Consider the following 21836-nt stretch of genomic DNA (forward strand, 5'->3'; position numbering starts at 1 on the left):
AGAAGAAAAAAAAAACAAAAGCAAAAAAAACATGCTATTTATTTTAATCTTTTTTAAATCAATATTATGTTTTTATCAGAACTCTACACACCACAGCTCCTACGCTGCTGAGCAGCAAGCTCAGCAGCGTCAACCAATGCAATCAGTTGCCCGCTGTGTGAAGTAGCATCTCATTGGATTGCAAGAGCCACTTAATAGCGATTACTCAGTACTTCCGGGTAATCCAGGGCGGGCCTTTACAATGACGTCTTTGTGCTAGTACAACAACAGTACAGTGGGACGTGATGAAAATATTTTAACACTCAGTCAGGTGGGACCATATTTTCTTTTTTCTTTTTTTTTTTTTTAACATATACAGTACTTCTTGTTGCTCGTATCTTGAAGTGTTTTGTCAGTTGTTTTTTAACTGAGTGGCTGGGCCAGCAAAAAAAAAAAAAAAAAAAAAAAAAAAAAAAAAAAAGCTCTAGAGTTTTCATTTCTCACAGAGAAAACACATTCTGTATTTAAAAATAACATTTTTTGCAGATGGAGTACGCAGTACTGGTCGGTAGGCTTTGGTTACGTGATGTTTTAGGATTTAACCATTCTTGTAACCTGTCTACAATAATTAACCCTTTCACTGCCACGTTGTATTAATGCTACTGCGGATCCTTTGTGTGTCTGTGAACAAAAGCTCCCTATTTCTAATTGTTTTGGATTGCTACAATGTTACATGCCAGGTTTCCAGGTTTTGTAAGGCTAGTCATTGTACAATGTATGGACATTCTCCCCAACACATAAGTATTATTGTGTAAAACATCTGATTTTAGAAATTATGAAATATGTGAAGTTTACATGTAAAAAAAACTACTTTTTAAACTTCATTTTTTGATACATTTTATTGTTTACAATTCAGGTGATATCCACAGTAGTTATTAGCATAATTGAAAATAAAAATACTTTTCATATACAGAACATAGGTTTCCTAATAATAGGATTTGGATATTTTTTATTTTATTATATTATTATTATTTATTTTTTTTACATAAAAGTGTAATTACTTTTAAGCACCACTATGTACATCAAAAATTATATCTTACAAAAAATATTAGCTGAATGTAAATCTGTACTTTTTTCTTTTCTGTTTCCAGCCCTGTCTTAGAGAATGGGGAATGCAGAGAGTACTTCCCTCCAGAAGTGCCTGTCCCGGTTTCTTCCCAAGGAGCAGGCTGTTATTGATGGGATATTTAACAAGCTGTTGGGTACAGAGGCTGGAGCGACGAAGAAAGCAAAGTCAGTGACTCTGGAGATGCTAAAGGCAAGGACTCCAAGGAGTTAGACACTTTTAAGATTTCAACATTTTGAGCGTGTTTCCTTGGGTTGCCTATATTGGACACAGGGTTAATTGAGTGGTTTGGTTGAGTCCCATTTTAATTTATTTTATTTATATGCTGCCTTTCATACTACATCTCAAAGTGCTATACGTGTCGGTTACAACAGAAGTATGTAGCGTCAAGAATGATAATGTAATGTAAAAAATGATAAAATAACAGTAAATATTTCTAATGATGTAAATATTGACAACAATAAAAAATCTAAATAAATCAACTGAAGTAAACAATAAATGAATAATAATGATAGATAAAACACAATTTCTAAACCATAAAAGTAAGTCTTGACTTGAAAAATATTGACGGCACGGCAGCATTTCTGAAAGAAAAGGGTGATGAGTTCCACAATCTGGGGGCATTATAAGTAAACACACCTTCTCCCTTTTTCAATTTGACCTTTGCTAGGCACAAAAGGCCTGTGATAGCTGACCTTAAAGCGTTTTATATGGGGACAGAATCTAAGCATTATATATCAAGAGTAAGATTTTAAAGAAGGGTTTGGAAGCCAGTGCAGTGAAACAACTATTTCACTAAATAATAAAGAATGAATATAGCTAAGGATTCTGTCCCTGAGGATTTCTGTCCCATAAGGATTTTATCATAGAAAGCAAATGTTTTAAATATAAAGATAAATGTAACAGCAGGTTATGTATTTGATCCACACATGTAAATGTTAATGTGCACGAGGGAAGTGTACAGGAGCTAGCAGCCTACAACACAACCTGTTTGCAGATCAAATGTTAATTTTTCTGCAATTTTTGAAGGTTTGTAAAATGAACAGAAACTAATAACTGGTGACAATATGCATTGCTTTTGATCTGCAGGTCTATGTTGAAGGCACACTTCCTGATTCGATGACTGTTCGGCTGTACAATGGTATGAAAAGTGTGGATCCCACGGGGAAGGCAGTGCCTCCTAGTGACAGTGTCAGCAAAGAGCAGCTAATCGTTTTTCTGTCGGACGTTCTGCGTGGAATTGCAGAGGAGAAGGGAGCTCTGATCTTGTCCATGATATCTGGATCTCAGATAGGAACTGTGAAGGGAAGACAAGTCACAGAGGTACAATATGAAGTATTTCAAACAAATTTCAGGACCGGAAACCACAGTTAATATAAACTGTACCCATTTTGTATACCTCCTAATATCATTCATCTCTGTTATAATGTTGTGCATGTGTTATCGGACTCCTAGGATTGCAAGAGTGCATTCTGTTTGTGTTACAACTAGTGCTGAAACAGAGAATCTTGAAGCCTTTATAAGTTTATATAAATGGTAACTTATCAATAAAATAAAAACTTATTTTAGATTAAAGTAGTTAATGTAGGGACAGCTGGTTTCAACTTTGTTTAGTTGATTCAATATAAGCCATTTTTTTTCTGAAAAATAACACATTTGGTGTGCTGTGGACACAAGTAGGTTCTGAAGTGTAATGGTTGTACTGTATGGTGGTAACTCTAGTGGAATTAGTGCTGCGACCAAGATCAATTTGCATGAACATTATGACAGAACAGGAATTATTTTAATGCCAATAACACTTTCAATGCGGACGTGGGGTCACTCCAACACCTTGTTTGACCATTACATCAACCTGCTTGCAGCAGCTCAATATAGAATTAGATGAAGGGGTGATTAAAGTACATCTAGCTTACAAAATAATTCTAGCAAATCTTATCTTGTATGCATTACTACCTATTTGTAAAGCAAATTATTTTAGACAATGATTTTTAAAAAATATATATGGTTCTCCAGAAAAAACTAAAAAGTAAAAAAATCATATCGGACAATCTGTCCTATAAAATCATAGTAATATGTATTAGGTTACTAATATATATTACCATGAGAGTTACTATTGGAGGAGAAACCTACAGCAGCAGGCCTGCTGTTTAGTACTGTTCTGTACAGACTGGAACAAGCAGATTGGCTCTTTATTTTTTGTAATATATCTGCTCAGTCAATTGCAGTGAATCTTTTACAGAGTTGTAATGAAAGTCTTATCAGATTATTAATAATACAGAATAGTTTTTTTTTTTCATGTATTTTTTTGTTTGTACTGTAAATATCTACTTCTAGGTGTATTTCAATAATATTTCAGATTTGGCCCCAATAAGATTTTGTTTTCCTGTGTCTAGTTCACAGAGGATCTGATATCCTCCGTACTTCAAGTTCTGAAACACAGAAAGCTACTAAAAGGCTGGAGTTTGGATCAGACCCGGGACAGCACAGAAGGGATTAAACTCCTGGCAACCCAGTTAACATGCGAACTTCGACCAGCAGGTAGTGATTTTCTTAATTATAGAAATAAACAAAACTTTGATTTGTAGTTTCTGAAGTGCTTGTTTTAACATATTCTTGTTTTTTTTTGTTTTTTGTTGAGTGTGTGTGTGTCTGCGTGCGTGTGTATTCAGACTTCTCCCCAGAGCTTAACAGGTAGTTTGCTTTGGTGTTTTGAGCCTCTATATATAGTGAAACATATTTGAAAAAAGAAAAAGAAAAACATGGGTGTAGAATTTGATTCCAGTTGTTTTTGGGAAAATGTTTATTTCTGAAAACCATGATGTAATTAACTCCCATAGGTGAAGCGCTACCAGCAGGAAAACTTCTGGAGGCAGATTGTGACCTTGGTTCCATTGAGGACTGGGTGTTTCGAGTCTCCAGCGTGTCCACTTTCCTCAGCTTGGTGGTCAGTCAAGGGCTGTGCATCCAGCTTTCTGAAGGCGGGGTAGGGAACCTGTTGCCTGAGTGCAGGGATGTCCATTGGTCGAAGTTCCTGAGTATCCTAGACCTGCCTTCCGTCATGTACCTGAACTCCCAACTGCCCGTGGACGTTCAGCACCAGTGGCGGCTCCTCTTCTCCACCCGCCTTCATGGGGAGAGCTTCTCACGCCTGTGCGGACAGGTTGTTCACAAAGGCCCCACCATCCTGGTCATCCGAGACTCACAAGGACACATCTTTGGTGGGTTTGCATCTCACAGCTGGGAAACCAAGCCCCAGTTCCAAGGTAGGATGCTTCAGTTTCAGCTTTACATGTTCCTGTTCCACACAGGCTATATGGCTGAAAGCATAGTTTGCCACTGAACTGAATGTATGTCAGAACTAATGGATAATATTTCAGCAAGGTGTATTTAAGTAGGTAGTTTATGAAAATGTGCAGATATTTTAGAGTAGCATTATATGTGTTCATGGATTTCTGTTGAACCCAGTGGCTTGGGAAGTAAAACAGACTTTTTTTTTTCATCAAGGTCTGGAAAGAAAGCCAATAACTTTTTAAAATCTGGTATAGTACCTTGGAAGTAGGTAGGATTCATGGAAAATGTTGTTAGAAGTTACCTCTTAAAGCTATCTCTTCAGCTGCTGGCATGTACTGTGAATATGTTTTATACAAGTACCAGTTTGGCAAATAACACAAAGGGACCTACAATCAACACAATTGAATAAACTCCAAAAGGTGATACAAATAAACTGGTCCCTAACAAAATGACTATATTTGAGCAAAATATGTTTACTAATCTACACTTTAACACTTTAAATAACATCAAGTTATGTAAATGCATCACCTACTCGATATATCGTGGGTGTTGGGGTCCAATATAAATCCACTATATATATCGAGGGCCACGATACAGCGAGAGACCCATAGAAAAACAAACAGGCTAACAAATACTGTACAACCACTCCCTTGTTTTATCAGGGGCATCAGGGTCCAATGCAAACCCTCTACGCAACCCGCTTTTTCTCATTTTCCCGTTTTAATTCATCCTGCGGAGGGTAATTGCTTCTCATCAACTTAAGTCTCCTATCAATTTAATGAGTTTTACTCTCCTTTCTCAAATGCACAAAACCGCTCATTGAAAGAATCCCTTCCCAATATAGGAGGCCTGTTGCTAGGGAGCTGACGTCACTGCCCTGTGACTTTTGCTAGTGCATTGCTGCCACAAGTGAACACCTTGTTGGCTAAAATAAAAGCCGCTTCAGCAAGTAGATATTGAATTTGCTTTGTGTTATTGTGCAATGCGTGTGTTTGTGATGAAAGTACAATATGAATGCTTTGTTTAATTGTTTTGTATAACATTTAAAATTCCCATCCCTAATATGGTATATGTTCTAAAATCTGCATTTGATTGAATATCTGGAAAAGTAGAGCACGCAAAACTGAAAAGAATGAGGGGACGTACAAGGATAATATATATTTATATATATATCCATAGCAAGTTGTCTGACTTGGCCTCAACCTTCTTGTAGTTGTTTTGTTAACTTCTAATTTTATTGTATCTTTTCTTAGGGAGCAACAGATGCTTTTTATTTTCTGTCAAGCCTTATCTCTCTGTTTACATGTGTACTGGATACAATGACCACTACATGTACCTAAACCATGGTCAGCAGACCATGCCTAATGGATTGGTAAGCTCCATCTTCTATACTCTGTCGTTTTCATGTCTGTTTCAACAATTCCTTTTTATACATGCATGTGTAATCCTTTATTTGATATCCAAATTGTAGTAATTATTTGTATGTAACTTTGAATAATTTAAAAGCTGCTTGGAAGCAAATTGACAATGAAAATATGTTGCGAATATGTTTCTAAGGAAAAGTAAAATGTGAATAATTTTTTATCGGAAGGACTAGAGGGTAAGACAGATGAAAGGAGTGGTTTTAGTTTGTGTGGTTTAATATATAACCTTTGATCAATGTGTCAGATGTTATTGGTTGGTACTTGTGTAAACAGGGGCAATGAAGGGATGTTTTGTTTTGTGCTGAGTAATTAACAAGTTTTATTCTGTTTAATTAATTCCTCTGAAAATATGAGCAACTGCATACCCCTGTTATTTAGAACTTCTACCTTTCTTCCAGGAAATCTACATAATCTGGCAGGCATGCTGTTTTTTTTAATCTGTTTATTTATGTATTTATTTATTTATTAATGCATCTATCTGTTTATTTTACTTTAATACAGATGCATCCAGAGCAGCAAGCTATAATGCATCTGAGAAAACTTACTTTCTGTATATTTAATTGACTATATATATTCTTTCCACAAGAACCATTTTAATAATTAAAACACAATCTAGAGACTGAGGTAATGAATCAGAAGAGAGGTAAACCTACAGAAAGCCATGGTAAAACATATCCTTACCAATAATTCCTGTAATGTCACAACAAACTTGACTGGGTAAAATACAATGACGTGGTGTAGAAAATTCCTAAACGATTGTATGGGAAATGATTGTTAGCAGCATTTTACACCTGTGCTAAGGGACTGTTGGATGAACTTTACATTTTTTTTTCATTGCACTTTATTGAAAAACCAAGTTACCAGTGTGGTTGGATTCCTAAAATAAGTGATGGTTCTGAGTGGGGATTTTAAAGAGGACTGGTTGAATTTACCTTTGACCTTATGTAAATAACGAATATATTTAATCAATGAAATACCACTTTTTGTGTTGTTTAGGGAATGGGTGGACAGCACAATTACTTTGGTCTTTGGGTGGACAGTAATTTTGGGAAAGGACACAGCAAGGCCAAGTCCCGGTGTACAACCTACAATAGCCCTCAACTCTCTGCCAAGGAAGACTTCAGCATTGATGCCATGGAGGTGTGGGCCCTGGGGGAACCACCAGAAGACACACCTGTAAGTTTAGATCTGCCTTTCTGTGACACATTTTTTTCAGTGCAGTTTATCATTCTCAGGGCTTGACAAATTATTAGCAGACATGTTCCAAAAAGCCCTTGACAAAGTGCCACACACAAGATTAACCCTAAAGCTGAAATCAGTGAGAATACAAGGAAGTACTGCTTGTGGATACATAATTATTTTAAACATAGGAAGCAGAGAGTACTCGTTAGAGAGGAGACCTCTAGCGGGGGCCATGTGCTCAGTGGGGTGCCGCAGGGCTCCATGCTTGAGCCTATTTCTTATCTAAGCAATACTCTCAGCCACCCAAGAAATACAAAACGATTTAGACCGCTTACAGTAGTGGGCATGAACATGGTAAATACAATTTAATGTCGACAAATGTACAAAAGTGTTACATGCCGGCCACTGAAATGTAGGATCCAAATTACCTTCCCTCATTTGTAATGTTCTTATATACGTTACCTCTACAGATACAAATACAGTGAAATGTTTTTTTTAGTGTTTCTACCACTAGATGGCAGCAGTACTCAAAGAATATTTGTAGCAGAAATGTCTACACCAAGTGAGTGAAGAATATACATTTGCGTCACTGTTTTGCACATACTGGGTAGTGTATTGCAGACCATGTAGGCAAGGCTATCTTATTGACTTGGGGGGCAACACTACTCTGTAATTCCATGATTTACAGAGGTTTATGGTTTTGTAATCTCATAAATATTGGTGTGGCTGTATTTGTGTCTGTTTGTCTTTTGCAGTCCAAGACAAAGAAGAGCATTTTAAATGCTGATCCAGAGGCACAAGCATTGATGGAAATGACAGGGAAGGTCCGTCAGAGTGAAGGGCTCTGGGAGCCAGTGGAGGAGGAAGAGGAGGCTGACAAATAAATAAAGCTTCCAGGAAACGAATCCTGTGGGGTAAACTGTGAATACGGCAGAGTGGGGTGTTCCAATTCTACTGTCTTCACAGGACACCACAACCAGAACAAATAGTGTGAGAAATATCTGCCCCCTGTTCAAAATGGCCTCATTGGCTATGTTTGCAATGTTTTTTGTGACCCTCAAAGGAACATTTTTTTTTTTAGTTTTTTTAATTTATTTTTTATTTTGAAGTCATCATACCATCATCGTACTATATTTTTCTAGAATTTGGACATTTGGAAAGTTTCTTAAATCAGTTTATACATTTATTTATAAACATACAATCTAAACGGGGTAGTGTGTGTGAGTGAGGTTTAGTCTCACTGAGCTGACAGCATCAAATCCTGTTGATTTTTTTAAAATTAAATATTTTTTTTTTTCTTTTTTTTTCTTTTTTTTTTAAATTTAGTCGTCGCCAATTATTTTACCCCGGTTTTCACCCCAGTTTAGCATGCCCAATTAGTATCTGTTATCCCGGCTCACCGCTCGCAACCCCCCCGCCGACTCGGGAAACGGAGGCTGGAACACGCGTCCTCCGAAACGTGCTCCTTACAAGCCGTCATTTTTCGCACTGCAGATCCACAGCAATGCCACCAGACCTATAGTGCCGGAGGACAACACAGATCTGGCGGCTCCGCTGCAGAGCCACAGGCGCCCTATCGGCCACAGGGGTCGCTGATGCGCGGTGAGCCGTGGATTCCCCTGCCGACCTAAGCCCTCCCTACCTGGGCAGCGCTCAGCCAATTGTGCGCCGCCCCCTAGGAACTCTCGGTCACGGTCAGCTGTGACATAGCCTGGACTCGAACCTGCGATCTCCAGGCTATAGGGCACATCCTGCGACGAGCGCCTTTACTGGATGCGCCACTCGGGAGCCCCAAAATTAAATATTTTTAAATCAAAAGAATGCTTTGGAGTTAGGATTCCTAAATATTTCACCAGACAAATTTAGTTTTAAGAAGTTTCCAGCAACACTGCCTCTGTTTGCATCGGCTGAGAGTGGAAAGTAAGCTAAAGTGTCAATTTAAACATAGTAGTTAAAAAGGAAATTAGTTAAACCCATGTGACCTTGATAAAGTAAATAATATTAGTAATATTACTCTTAAATCTTACAAAGTAGTTGTAAACACTAAAGTAGTGCACGTTGTATTTCATTGTGCTAGTTCTGTAATGCGTGGCATCTAAAATATTTGCTTAATTCCTCCTTAATTTACGAAAAAAAGGCCCCCACGGCACTTTGATGTTTGATTTGAAACCATGTAGTAAAGAATAGCTAGTCAGGGCTGAGGGCCTGTGCATGTGCCTATGCCAGCATTCTTCAGTTGGCGGCCCGCGAGAGCCTTCTGTCTGGCCCGTCGGATATCAGCTGCAGTGCTGCTAACTGGGCATTTTTAATTATGTTTTGCAGGAGAAAAAGATGCTAAGCAGGTTGTCTATTTGTGGGCGGTTTTAGCAGAACGCTGTGATTTATTTTATTTTATTTTATTGTAATTTTTTTAAACATGAAATCTCTGCCATGATTGACACAACATGATTAATAACACATCCAATCAAAATTGGAGTAACACACACAGCCCCCGGCCCCACCCCTTGCAATGTCAAGTATCCACCAGTAGGATTGTTGTTGTCTTTCCGGGGGAAAATAGACAAAGTTATTTTTAAGTGATGAACAGAAACCCCTCAGATCCTGCAAAGTAAAGATGCCGAAGTCGAAGTAGTACTAAATGGCTAGCAGGGATCAATAGAATTCTTATAGGGGAAGAAAAATTTTGGGGGGGGGGGGGGGGCATAAAAACAGCAACCCTAAATATAATAATAATATTCAAGTTATATTAACTAACCCTTAAAAAGGAAATATTTAATATATTAGAAAGCTACTTGTTAAAAGTCAATAAAAAAAATTAATGTAGCATGATTAAGAGTAACTCCCTTATACTCCTCTGACCACCGCGTGTGAAACTGGGTTCAGGGCTTTTCAATTACTCACACAGGGCAGGCATATGTTCTGGGATTTTAAAATCCTGTAAAGAATAGTGAGGAGTGTGATGTCAGCGGGACTTCCTTGTTTAGTAGGAGCAGTGCATCGACACTACATGGCAGCCTTTTATTTTTAGCTGCTTTTGTAAAGTGTTTTTGTTTCCCTGTTTTGTTTTGGTTTCCTGTATACTTGTTGGATATTCTTCCATGACTTAACAACGTTGGAAGCGTCACAGGGTTTTCTTTGTGCTAAATCAATCCTGAGCGGTGTTTCAATGTCAACCTCTATCTCTGTCCATCTGTCAGCGAAACACCCACACCTACCCTATCACAAATAGGCTGACGTAATTTTATTTTGTTTTGTTTTATTTTCTGGTATAGTGCTACTACCATTGCGTTCTACCACTATTTTCATTGTAAGCATAGCCATTGTTCGTTTTGATACATGTTTACCTTTTGTAAGTAATCTAGGATGTGGATTATTCTACAATATTTTAAGTGTTGTGGAAGGGACATTCAGAGATCCTTTCTTGAACCTAATTTCAGAATTGCTGCTGCAAAATAACATTTTTAAAACTCGGCAAACCTTTATTTTTGTTTTAACAATCAGGTTTCTAAAATATTTAAAAGAATCAGGAAGTTACTGAGGCAAGTTTTTTAGCTTCAGATTATTCAACCAAAAAAAAGATTAAGACTGAGAAAGAAATAATCTTGGACTTTCCCTGTACCTTGCCTGTCTGTATGTCACATTAAATATATCTTGATTTTATCAGTAATACCGTGGAATTATTGTTTCTGACTGCACTTCATAATCCTCAAAAAAAAAAAAAAATGCAGTGTATGACCAGGCAGCTTGAAAAACAAGTTTATCCTGATAGTTATCATGCGTTATTTATGAGAAGGTAGTATATTAATATTCAGAACGTGTGGTTAATGTTCATTTTTACAATGAAATGACTTTCTCACCTCACATACAGACAACTTCACAAAAATGAACAAAATATCACGAAGTTCCATAATACACACTATACTTCAGTACACAATCTGCAAAGGAAAGAAAAAGACCCAGAAATATAGCAAGTGGCATGCAAGTAGGTTGATATATGCCTAGCACATTTTTCTACTTTCCTGGTTAATAGTTAGTTTAGCTTAGTGTTGTCTTATGAAAATATGCATGCTTATCATTGCTGGTTTAAACTTATTCATATACAGTTTCCTGTCCCTCATTTGAATATCATTATCAAAATAGCATGAGACAGGGGCACTGCATGTAAACCATGAGAAATGAGAAAGTAAATGGAAATGTAGTGCTAAAAAATTACAAGAAAACCTTGTCTATGATCTGTTTGTCTAAATGTTTTATTTATGTATTTATTTATTTATTTTAGAAATAACCTCTTTCTGCAAAAAATAATATTTTGTAAATTAACAAAGATACTCCTATGCTTGTGATCTGAAATGAATGATTAAGCAGCCCTCATGAGGAGGTGCTTATACGGACTTCTCATGTTTTTGTGTCTGCTGCCTCAAAATGCATTTACTGTAAATGCATACAGCCTTTACCTTTACCCTGAATCTATCTGACCTTGAACAAAGAAGTATTAGGGGGACTCGATTAAAGTCTTTAAAATCTTGAAAAGGTCTTAACAAAGGTAACCCTAGCCAATACTTTGTGCAGCACATAAACCAGGGCCAGAGTGATGTCGGTGTTGAACGGGAATCACAGCAGAGATGTGTGCTGAAGCCAAGCAAGTTACTGGAGGCATGTTTCTGTTTTGCAATTCCAGTAATCGCACCACTATAAGGGTAAAGAGTGCAGCCACAGTACTGCAAGTTCCAGTCATCCCTCTGGCATCTTTACAAATTAAACAGGTGAGGTAAACAGCTACAGTACTATGATCTGCACTCTGGTGAAGGGGAAATGGAATATAGTATACCCTGCTTACAAACAGTATGCAAATCACAAAAACCTTGTCCTCCTACTTTGTTTAACATTTTAGGGTGATGATGGCAACTAAGAGCAGTGTAATAATAATAATAATAATAATAATAATAATAATAATAAATTATTATTATTATTATTATTATTATTATTATTATTATTATTATAATAATAATAATAATGTTCTGGTGGTTTTTGTGGGGAAGTCCACTGGGATGTACCAGCAGGGGATGAGATTTCAAGTCACAACAGATAACATTATTGCAAAAGCAACAATTGAGTCTCAACAGTATTCTGAGCCTTCAGTTGTGGAAGAGGATATACAAGAGCAATCAATATTGATACAGTGCTCGCAGTCAATAATTTACTTGTTTTTAGTCATTTGCTGAAGTGGTTCAAGATTAACAGACTTGGTGGTGTTTCTGAGATTACATTTACTACCTTAACTTAGATGACTCTTGTATTTGTATTACAGAATTCTTTAAATACCTTGGTGTGTGACATGACAAAAGCTTAGTTTAAGGCTATTGCATTTTGCAACATGCCTGGTTGGGGTGTTTATAGTTATACTATGTGATAAGCAATGTATGTAACAGTGTTTGCTCCCAATGCTAAGCCTTGGCTGGGGTATGGTTCAGATATAAAATTGCTGGCACATAAACAGACTAGAGTTACAAGTGGTCTATCTTTCAGTCAAGCACTGGCTTCTGTTGTCAAATGGGGAAGTCAGTTTTGAAGTAAAACAGAGCACTGGTATGGTATCCAACACGTACAAAGTCTATATCCCTTTGTCAAGATGAGAAGGAAAGACCCTGTCACAACAGACCAGTGTCTCATCAGTTTTCTTAGGATTTCCTGTCCATAGTGCTCCTGAAATCGCCTGTAATAATCATTAATCTGTGATCTTGCAAGCAGTGATAGATAAGGCTAAAAAGTTTCCCAGGAAAATAAGTCAGTCATGGGAATATTCTGTTCTTCCCTGCAGGGATGTGATTTTGATGTACTCGCTCTCTATTTTCTTTGATTCAGTAAGAGAACTTTAATTCACAAAATAGAAAGTAAAACACTTCTAACCACTTCCTGTGCTGTAGGACACATAGCGGCCTATTTTAGTGCTCTAGATGGAGGCAGCTATCTATATGAATCATTCTGGTGTTTTCACCAAACAGAGATTTTGTGTAATTAAATAGATTTTATAAACTTGTTTATGAATACTTTAAAAGTCAAATACAATAGTAATGTCCTTTTTACACACCCTCCATTTCATAAATATGAAAGTCCAGGAAAATTACTACTTCATATACTGTAAGCAACAAGCTATCTGACACTTTTTTCTGCAGTGCCCATGTCCTTGTGGCTTTGTTTATTTAGTGTGTTTATTTTTCCCACTCCACTCACCCTCCCGTGCATTGCCCTAGCAGCTTGTAGCACATATCAGGTTACCAGCTAAGCAAGCTCTTCTAGAACCAAGTTACTCCCAAGATTGATATTTGTGTTTGGACCCAGAAACCCCAGACACATTATTATTATCAGAACGTCTATTGAATATTTTGTGATAGTTTAGAATTTGACAATTACTTTGGCAAAGTACAGTAGTCATAAGTAATTTATTGAGTAAACTACAAGCCACCAGAAATTAAAAGATCCTTACTTACTAAATACCATGGCATCTCATAATAGATAAGCATATCCTTTAGAATGATATTCATGAGCAAGCTATCTCACAAGTATAATGGCAAGTTCTACCTTTTCTAGGAAAGCTGTACATCTGGTGGATGAAGAGTTTGTGGTCTGATAACCTAACTTGGGCTACTTTATAACTAAATATCTTGTTATCCCTAAATGTAAAAACTGCTCTTTTTTTTTTTTTTTTTTTTTAAAAGCAGTCTGTCTGTCCCAGTGGTACCCTAAATTTAATCCACTTACAACTAACGCCTTTTAAGAGGAAACATCTATCTCTTCAGGGACTCTAGTGAGCAAGTGGTCTGGTTAGGAATGGGGGGTTGTTGCCTGTTAACTTCAGCTGTAATGCCTTCCTAGGAAAAATGAGAATATTCTGGAGTTCCATTTTACTTGTGAGATGGTTTGCTTATTTATTTATTTATTTTAAAAGAGCAGGTAACCAGGTTGAAGAGTGAGAAAAATGGGAAATAAAACCCCACACCCGTTCTTTCTGCATTTAATTTGTTGTATCAATAACATTTGTCAGTTGCGTAAACACAAATAAATCACAAATAAAGCATCAATCTTATGGGAAAGATTGCAAACACATTTTGACGTTTATTTCCATTTGTTTTAGAATCACAAAAACACAAGTGCCATCAAAAACAAACACTGCGGTGTGTATGATCTGTGGAAAGTGTTCAATACAGTAATACAATAGCAGGTGCACGCACTGTTCCAGCAAAAAGTTTCAGTTTCGATCACTGGGGGCGAGAGAGACTGCAAAAGCGTCGACCAAGGTCTAATTCATTTTGCGTGGTTTGGGCTCAACAGTTTTAAAATATATATATTTTTTCTTGTGCATATTCGTTCAGCGTTACAAAATGTAGGTTCATTTTAAATATGCTCTTTTTTTGGATTATTCTTTTACTGCATTGTAGAAAAACTTTGCATAGATGCTATCTCAACTTCCGGATCTTTTATACAGACATTCTTTATTGTCTAACTTCCTCATACATTTGGAATTGAGGAACTGGCCAGTTAGATTTAAGTGTCACCTTTTTCATTTACTTATTTATTTCTGGTCATGAAATAGTGTCCTGTGGATACTGTCTTTGTCTACAAGGGTAAGTTTGAAGCTTTTAATGTATATATGTGTAGGTTTAGTTAGTCTAATAATACGTGTAACTAGAATGATATTGAAATGCGGTGTTAGTTTTCTATATAGATGTATTATGGACGGCGTAGTGGCTTGCAGGTTATTAACGTTATGTACTGGTGAATATAAAAAACGCGTAATTCTGTCTGTTCTTTAGAGCAGTTAACTGTTTCATTTTGTTTGATTTACTGATTTACGTAGGGCTATACAGTAGTAAAGTTTGTTTTTAATTACATGTATAATTACATGCATAACACGATTTAGCACTGAAAATATAGCACTCAGTGTAGCATACACATTTCACAGGAAGGACAGATTCAGCTAGCTAGCTGTTGTGAGGAACAAACGAGGCACTAACAATGTATTTGAAAAACAGTACTAAGAGAATATATAGTTCCAAACCTGAACCCGTAGTTAGGTTTTCATTAGGTAACGATTTTAAAGCATTTTCATCAGGAGAAGAAAATCACCTGTGTTTTTTGGTACAGAAACTTAATACAGTGTTGCACCGTGCATGGCATTTTGACTTGAAAACAGGCCACACCCGTAACAATTAAGAACACAGATGATATGACAGGACCATTTTATGATGCAGTTTCAGTATTTAGTACATGCCTAATGAATATAAATGGAAAGTTAATGTTGATGTTAAAATCACCAGAGCATACCAAAATAAACCAGGTACAGTAGCCTACCAGATTATAATGTTTATGTCAAGGCTGGTACTTTGGTACTATATTTTGGTGATACCTACACTGCTGCATAACGTTTCTGAACAAATAGCTTTTCTGTACACATATCTAGACAACTGCTTATCCAATTATGATACAAACCTGGTTACAACATTTTAAAGTTCCCAACAGTATCAGTTTGTTTCACAAAATAATACTTCCTTTTTCTCATGTTACTTAGTATTTGCTGTTTCTACTTCCAGTCCAACGCATTACAGTGTTCTGAGCAGGCAAACCAACAATTAATGCAGAGTTGTTGTTTTTTAGGCTTGGAGGAAGCACATTGCTTCTTTATTCAAGTTACTCAAGTCAGCTAGTTGATACAGGAAGTCATGACACAATGTCTTCACACTGCAGCTCAATGTGTTATTTGCACACTTGGCTAAATTTGACTTTATGAAGCAAAATATGTTAATTCTATAGGGTGGTGCAAAACTTTTGGCCGTAGCTGTAGTATCAGATGTCATACTTTACAATGAAAATGCATGTTTACTATAATGTGTGTGTATTTCAAGACTGTATTTGAGACTTGTGTAGCAAATGCAATTGCACGACTGGGAAGATTTATGGAATTATTCTGTAAACTGCAGTCAATTTAAGCTCTGGCTATATTAATTATACATTTTCAATTATCTTAACAGTGGCAGATTTCAACACCACTGCCTTAACATGTAGAAACCTGATATTTTATGGATCTCTGTGTTTAGTGTTGTTAACAAGGTCAGTAAATCATCCCCAGGGACACGCAGACAAGGATTACTATGGGGTTAAAAGGTAACAGTGTTTAGATCCGATCCCCAGGGACACGCAGACAAGGGTTACTATGGGGTTCAAAGGCAACAGTATTTAGATCCGATCCCCAGGGACACGCAGACAAGGATTACTATGGGGTTCAAAGGCAACAGTATTTAGATCTGTCACTGTTATGATGATTTAAAACAGTTGTCCTTATAAAAGTTTCCCAAAGTAAATTTGAACAGTAATCTTGCAGTTTGCCCATGCGTTTTCAACTATGCTATGCTTTTACTATGGTAAACTTTCAAGGCTGGTACATACTGCAGCTGTATCTTTTGATTCTCTCTGTCCATTACCAGCTGTTAAATAAAAATGATCCGTTTCACTTCCACAGTGTTTAGACCATATCAACAATACACACACACACACACACACACACACACACACACACACACACACACACACACACACACACACACACTTTTTCAGATCTATTATACTTTTACAAACCTTAATATACCGTTCTTCTTAAATTATGTCCCAGGGGATGTTTTGTTTTTGTTCACGAAACACATTTCCAGATATTTAACTTGTTAATATAATAACTTGTCATTCATTTGTGGGTAAGCAGGTTTAGTTGATCATTTTGTCCTCTTTCTTATAGGTTAGCACAATGGCATACTCAACAAGCAGTGCACGGCTCTCCGATGTAGCCAAGCTGACGGAGCATGAGAAGAGCCACATCAAGAGGGACCTGGAAATGGGGATTGTGATGACTGTCTACAGGCAGAAAATAGAAAGACTGACCGTCCAAATAATCATGGAGACCAGGCAGGTTGCTTGGACCAGGACAGCAGACAAATACGAAGGAGTCTGTAAGAGAACTTGTTTTTGTGTGTTTTTCATTCCCCTAAAGCCTGCTGTTTAGGTTTCTTGTTGGCAGCACATCCCCCGCTGGGAGGTGGGTGTACTGTACGTACGTATGTTCACCTGTCTTCATTTTTCCATATATCTGGAAATCTGCTTATCCAAGTGTTATGGAACTTTGTATTACTATTAATTGTTTTATATTATTGGAAATAGCAGGTTCAGACATAGGGAGGTGACTCTCCGTCCGTGTCCATCTCTTCAGTATGTCACACTTTCATTTTTACGTACTGTGTATCTAGAGGACTGCTTACCAATCATTATGGAACTTGCTATTAACATTATTTAGCATATATCTGGAAAATCGCTTATCAAATTGAGATCGAACATTTCATTGTTCATTTTAGATTATATACTGTTCTGTACTGTACTGTTCACTGTTGTGATGGCTCGGTTTAAACTACAGAACAAACCCGTCCTAAGAGCTAAGCCGCTGAAAAGTCGTCTTTGAAGTAGGATAGTTCTAGTTCAGTACCATCTCTTTGGTATTTGAACTGTTTGTTTTTTTTGTGACCGGCTGCAATACTTCATATTCATTCACATGACGTTTCATTTATCATGTTACTTCTCGGCTGTGTTTTCTTAAGTTTGTAAATAAACCCTGAGCGTCGGTGTGGCTTTTCAACTACACTTTCGTGTCTCTCCTCGCCTATCGGGGGACTACCCACAACCCCTTATCAGTATGTTAAGAGTGTTCTAAGAAAGTGACATCAAAACTGTTTTCTAATTTTCTAGATAAATATAACAAGCCTGGCATGCAGGCACACAACCTCTGTATAGATGTGCCTCAATAACATACATATATCACACTTTAGAGTGTACATGCAGGTAGTGGACAAAAAAATGTAAAGTAACTTAATAGGGCGTTGGGCCACTATGGTATCCCGCTCTGTGGAGTTCTCGGCAGACCATTTTTGATGAAACTGGCTGCTCGCGCCCCTGGTTGAAATTTGCAGTCAGTTGATCTGCAGTTGCTCGCCTGTTTTGCCTGACTGTGCTGGCCAATTATTTTACCCCGATTTTCACCCCAATTTAGCATGCCCAATTATTATCTGTATCCTTGGCTCACCGCTCACAGCCCCCCCCCGCCGACTCGGGAAACGGAGGCTGGAACACGCGTCGTCCGAAATGTGCTCCTGCCAAGCCGTCATTTTTCGCACTGCAGATCCACAGCAATGCCACCAGACCTATAGTGCCGGAGGACAACACAGATCTGGCGGCTCCGCTGCAGAGCCACAGGCGCCCTATCGGCCACAGGGGTCGCTGATGCGCGGTGAGCCGTGGATTCCCCTGCCGACCTAAGCCCTCCCTACCCGGGCAGCGCTCAGCCAATTCTGCGCCGCCCCCTAGGAACTCCTGGTCACGGTCAGCTGTGACATAGCCTGGATTCGAACCTGCGATCTCCAGGCTATAGGGCACATCCTGCACTCCGCGCGGAGCGCCTTTACTGGATGCGCCACTCGGGAGCCCTTGCCTTGCACTTTGAATTAATGCAAGGATATAACGATCCTGGAGTATGCACTTCCGCCTACTGTTGGCCTTGCTGATGATGTCTTTTCCCTCGGAGTTCCATGCCGACATCACCTTAGACACCGTTGCTCGTGAAACATCAGCAAGTTGAGCTGTCTTGGTCACTGAAGCTCCTGCCAAACGCGCCCCAACAATCACCCCTCTTTCAAAGTCACTGAGGTCTCCTCTTGCAGCCATGCTAGCCATAATTATAGGCAACCAGGCCTGTCCAGCATTTTTATACATGACCCTAAGCATGCTGGGATGTTATTTGCTTAATTAACGCATGAGCCACACCTGTGTGGAAGCCCTTGCTTTCAATATACTTGGTGTCCCTCGTTTACCCAGGTGTTTCCATTTTTTTTGTCCACTACCTGTGTATTGTGATCCAATTTACTACTGTAAGTTACCTTCTTTTGCATAACAATTGAGTTCATCGTAGTCTGAGGGTATATGAAGGTTGTGTGTCTGTCTGACTGTTTCTGCACATTAAAGGCCAAGGTCCAGCTAAAACATGCAAGTTATAAAACATCGGCAGGTTGTAAACAACAACAACAACAACAACTTAAAACTTTTCAACACTGTCTGTTTGTCACAAGGCTGGCTGAGTGGTGACATGTCAGACATGGAAGAAACAGACAGACACAGTGAGGTTGGTGAAGCTGAGCACTTGGTTGTGCTCAGCATTTAATAAACAAAATAAGCGAACACAAAAACAGGACACAGCACTTCACGCCAAAATAAAAGGACAAACAAAACATACTAACACACAAAACAAGTGGACAAATGTTTAAACAAGTACTGTGCTGGCACTTCCAGCACCCTGTAGCAATTGTTATTTCTAACCTCTTATCTTCTCTCTCTCTCTCTCTCTCTCTCTCTCTCTCTCTCTCTCTCTCTCTCTCTCTCCCGTTCTCCACTCACGAACACCCAACCCCGAGTGAATGAAACGTGCATCTATTTATACTGTTGTGCTGGGATTCAATTACTAATTAATTATTCACTTGAATCCCAGCACGTGAATTAATTATGTGCAACCTCGTGCGCGCATATTACTTACTTTAAATGCACGTGCAGTGATGTGCAATCCCGTGCCTAAATACAATTATACAATTTAAATACCACGTGAAACACAGACCCGTTTATATCCCGTGTACCAATCTCTATAAACCAACATTAACACACGCAACATACAACACAGAAATGCACACGGGCGGAGCACATTGCCACACTGTTGTATTTCAGAATACAAATAATTTGATGAGTGTGACCTAATTATTGCTGATCCAGTGCTTGGCAGCTGTCCTACCCTTGAAGAAACCTGCAGTATTGAGCCATGCTGCATGCAAATAAATACCAACATTTTCAGCCACAGTGCTAAAAGCAGAAGTACCACACATCTTGAATTTGTATGCAAGCTGTAGGGCTGAGTTAGGAAAATAGCAAGGCAGATAATGAGAAGCCTTGGGAAGTTAGGAAACTAAACAAACTGCACAAGGCCCATGTGGATAACTAAGCTTGTTTTTTGTTAGACTGTATGTAAGTTGTATGTGAACTAGTCACCAGCTGTCCCAAATCTAATATACGAAACTGAGAAACAAACACCTTGAGAGTGCTTAAGAGACATTCATCTAGTTTTGTAAAATCAACAGGAGTTCATTAAAAAAAAACAAAAAAAAACAATGTTTACTTTCTGCCTATGTATATGCAACAAAAAAGAAAAAAAAAACTGAAGATATTTTTTGACTTACTATAATAGGCAAATCCAGCAAGTGATTGCTACTCAATACCTCATCTTTTCTTATGTTATCATGGGACGCAGCAGTAGACATGGTTGCATTTATAACTTTCCCGAACAATGAATATATGCAAAGTGAACATGCTGGAGGAAATGCTTTCGGACTGCTCCTTCAGAACGCTGAGATGGGAAAGGAAGCCTGTGTGGCCACCAAGAACCACAGTCTCATTGTAAAAATATATGCAGTTCAATTTCATGCATTAAAGTACCTGTAGCTAACAAAGTAATTGCAGTTCTGTCATAGCAAGCATGCATTTTCAATAAAAAAAAACATTATATCTGGTACTTTGTTGGTTTAGGTTAAAGAATGTTCTCAGTTTCTACACCTTATTCTTAGGTCTGTTGCACTTGCTCTTCCTGGGTAATTTCACCTGAGCAGTGCCTTCTGGGTCAAAGCATGTTACTGACTGAAAGCATGTCAGTCAATAGGTGAAGCAGCTGTTTGGTTAATGACAGTACAGAAGCCATTAGATGTAAGTATGTGATAAATCACAGGTGACTATACACCAAGTGTACAAAAAAACAAAAAGGTAAATCAAATAAAAAAACACGAGGGGAAAAACAAATCTATAAAATAAAAGGGTGCCGTGCTTTGGCATTGCACTGCTTCTACTAGAAGGAAGGTCTTGCTGACACTGTTCTGTACTTTGAGATTTAAAATCCCTAAACTACAGTAATCCTTGCTCCGGATAATAATTAAAACCCCACACATGGTGGTCGGAGGTTTTTAGTTTCGTTATAAAAGACAAGTTTGTTGTCCGGGTTGCGTGGATGGCCCTGGTCCTTGGCTCGTAGCCTGGAGGTGTGTCTGCTGACCCCTTTTATCTTGAGACGATCCGCCAGGATACGCTCCCCAGCTGGTCAAGGAATCGCTGCTGTCCATTCCTCAAAGGTGATTTCCTGTAAACAAAATCGACTTGCAGCGGGTCTGAGGCAGAGCAACTGACTCAAATTATTTACAGTAATTTACAAAAAACTCAGCCCTGCCACACATATTTTATTAAGAGGATCAGGATAGCTTGTCACACTTTTTACCTGTATTTAGAGAATCTCTTATCCAATTGTGATGAAACATCCCTTAGCACAGGTTGTCAAACAACATGGCGTATTTTATTTTTGGCTGATACGTTTATGGTACTGTATAGGTATAACACCTCAGAAAGGTGTGTTTGTTTATTAGATATAGCTACAGTAAAAACAAACCCCTCAGTAAGCTAGAGTTATACATGTTTTAACCAAAGTGAATACCCCTATAAAAAGAAATGCATTTCCTCTATATTTATGTTAACATCTGATTGTTTTTATAGTAATGATCCCCACAGTCTAGAATACAAGAAAAAGCAACTGTTTAAAATACCACTATTCAAGGCAAGAGCTGAGGTTTTGTTATCCGAGTGGTTTTGTTTCAGGTATTATCTATTTGGTCTTTAGCAATGCCATTAAACTTGTGAGGGGAGATTACATGTTTTTATAAACACTC

The 21836-nt window shown here is 38.1% G+C and overlaps 1 protein-coding gene across 3 annotated transcripts in view; it reads left to right on the plus strand.

The window, feature by feature from the left end:
- Positions 1-217: 217 nt before the first annotated feature.
- The window catches only part of LOC117425617 (1-phosphatidylinositol 4,5-bisphosphate phosphodiesterase gamma-2-like), a 53064-nt gene continuing 31445 nt past the window's right edge, over positions 218-21836 (plus strand). The window contains exons 1-9 of one of the 3 annotated variants that reach the window (XM_058993665.1): positions 218-310; positions 1131-1297; positions 2195-2428; positions 3499-3643; positions 3943-4368; positions 5650-5768; positions 6817-6996; positions 7758-7826; positions 16787-16997. In XM_058993665.1, the coding sequence (XP_058849648.1) occupies positions 1145-1297; positions 2195-2428; positions 3499-3643; positions 3943-4368; positions 5650-5768; positions 6817-6996; positions 7758-7826; positions 16787-16997 (1537 nt within the window). In that variant the 5' untranslated portion in view covers positions 218-310; positions 1131-1144. The other 2 variants (XM_034904433.2, XM_034042697.3) reach the window with 2 other exon arrangements.

Source organism: Acipenser ruthenus, chromosome 20 (assembly GCF_902713425.1).
Source record: "Acipenser ruthenus chromosome 20, fAciRut3.2 maternal haplotype, whole genome shotgun sequence".
Lineage (NCBI taxonomy): Eukaryota > Metazoa > Chordata > Actinopteri > Acipenseriformes > Acipenseridae > Acipenser > Acipenser ruthenus.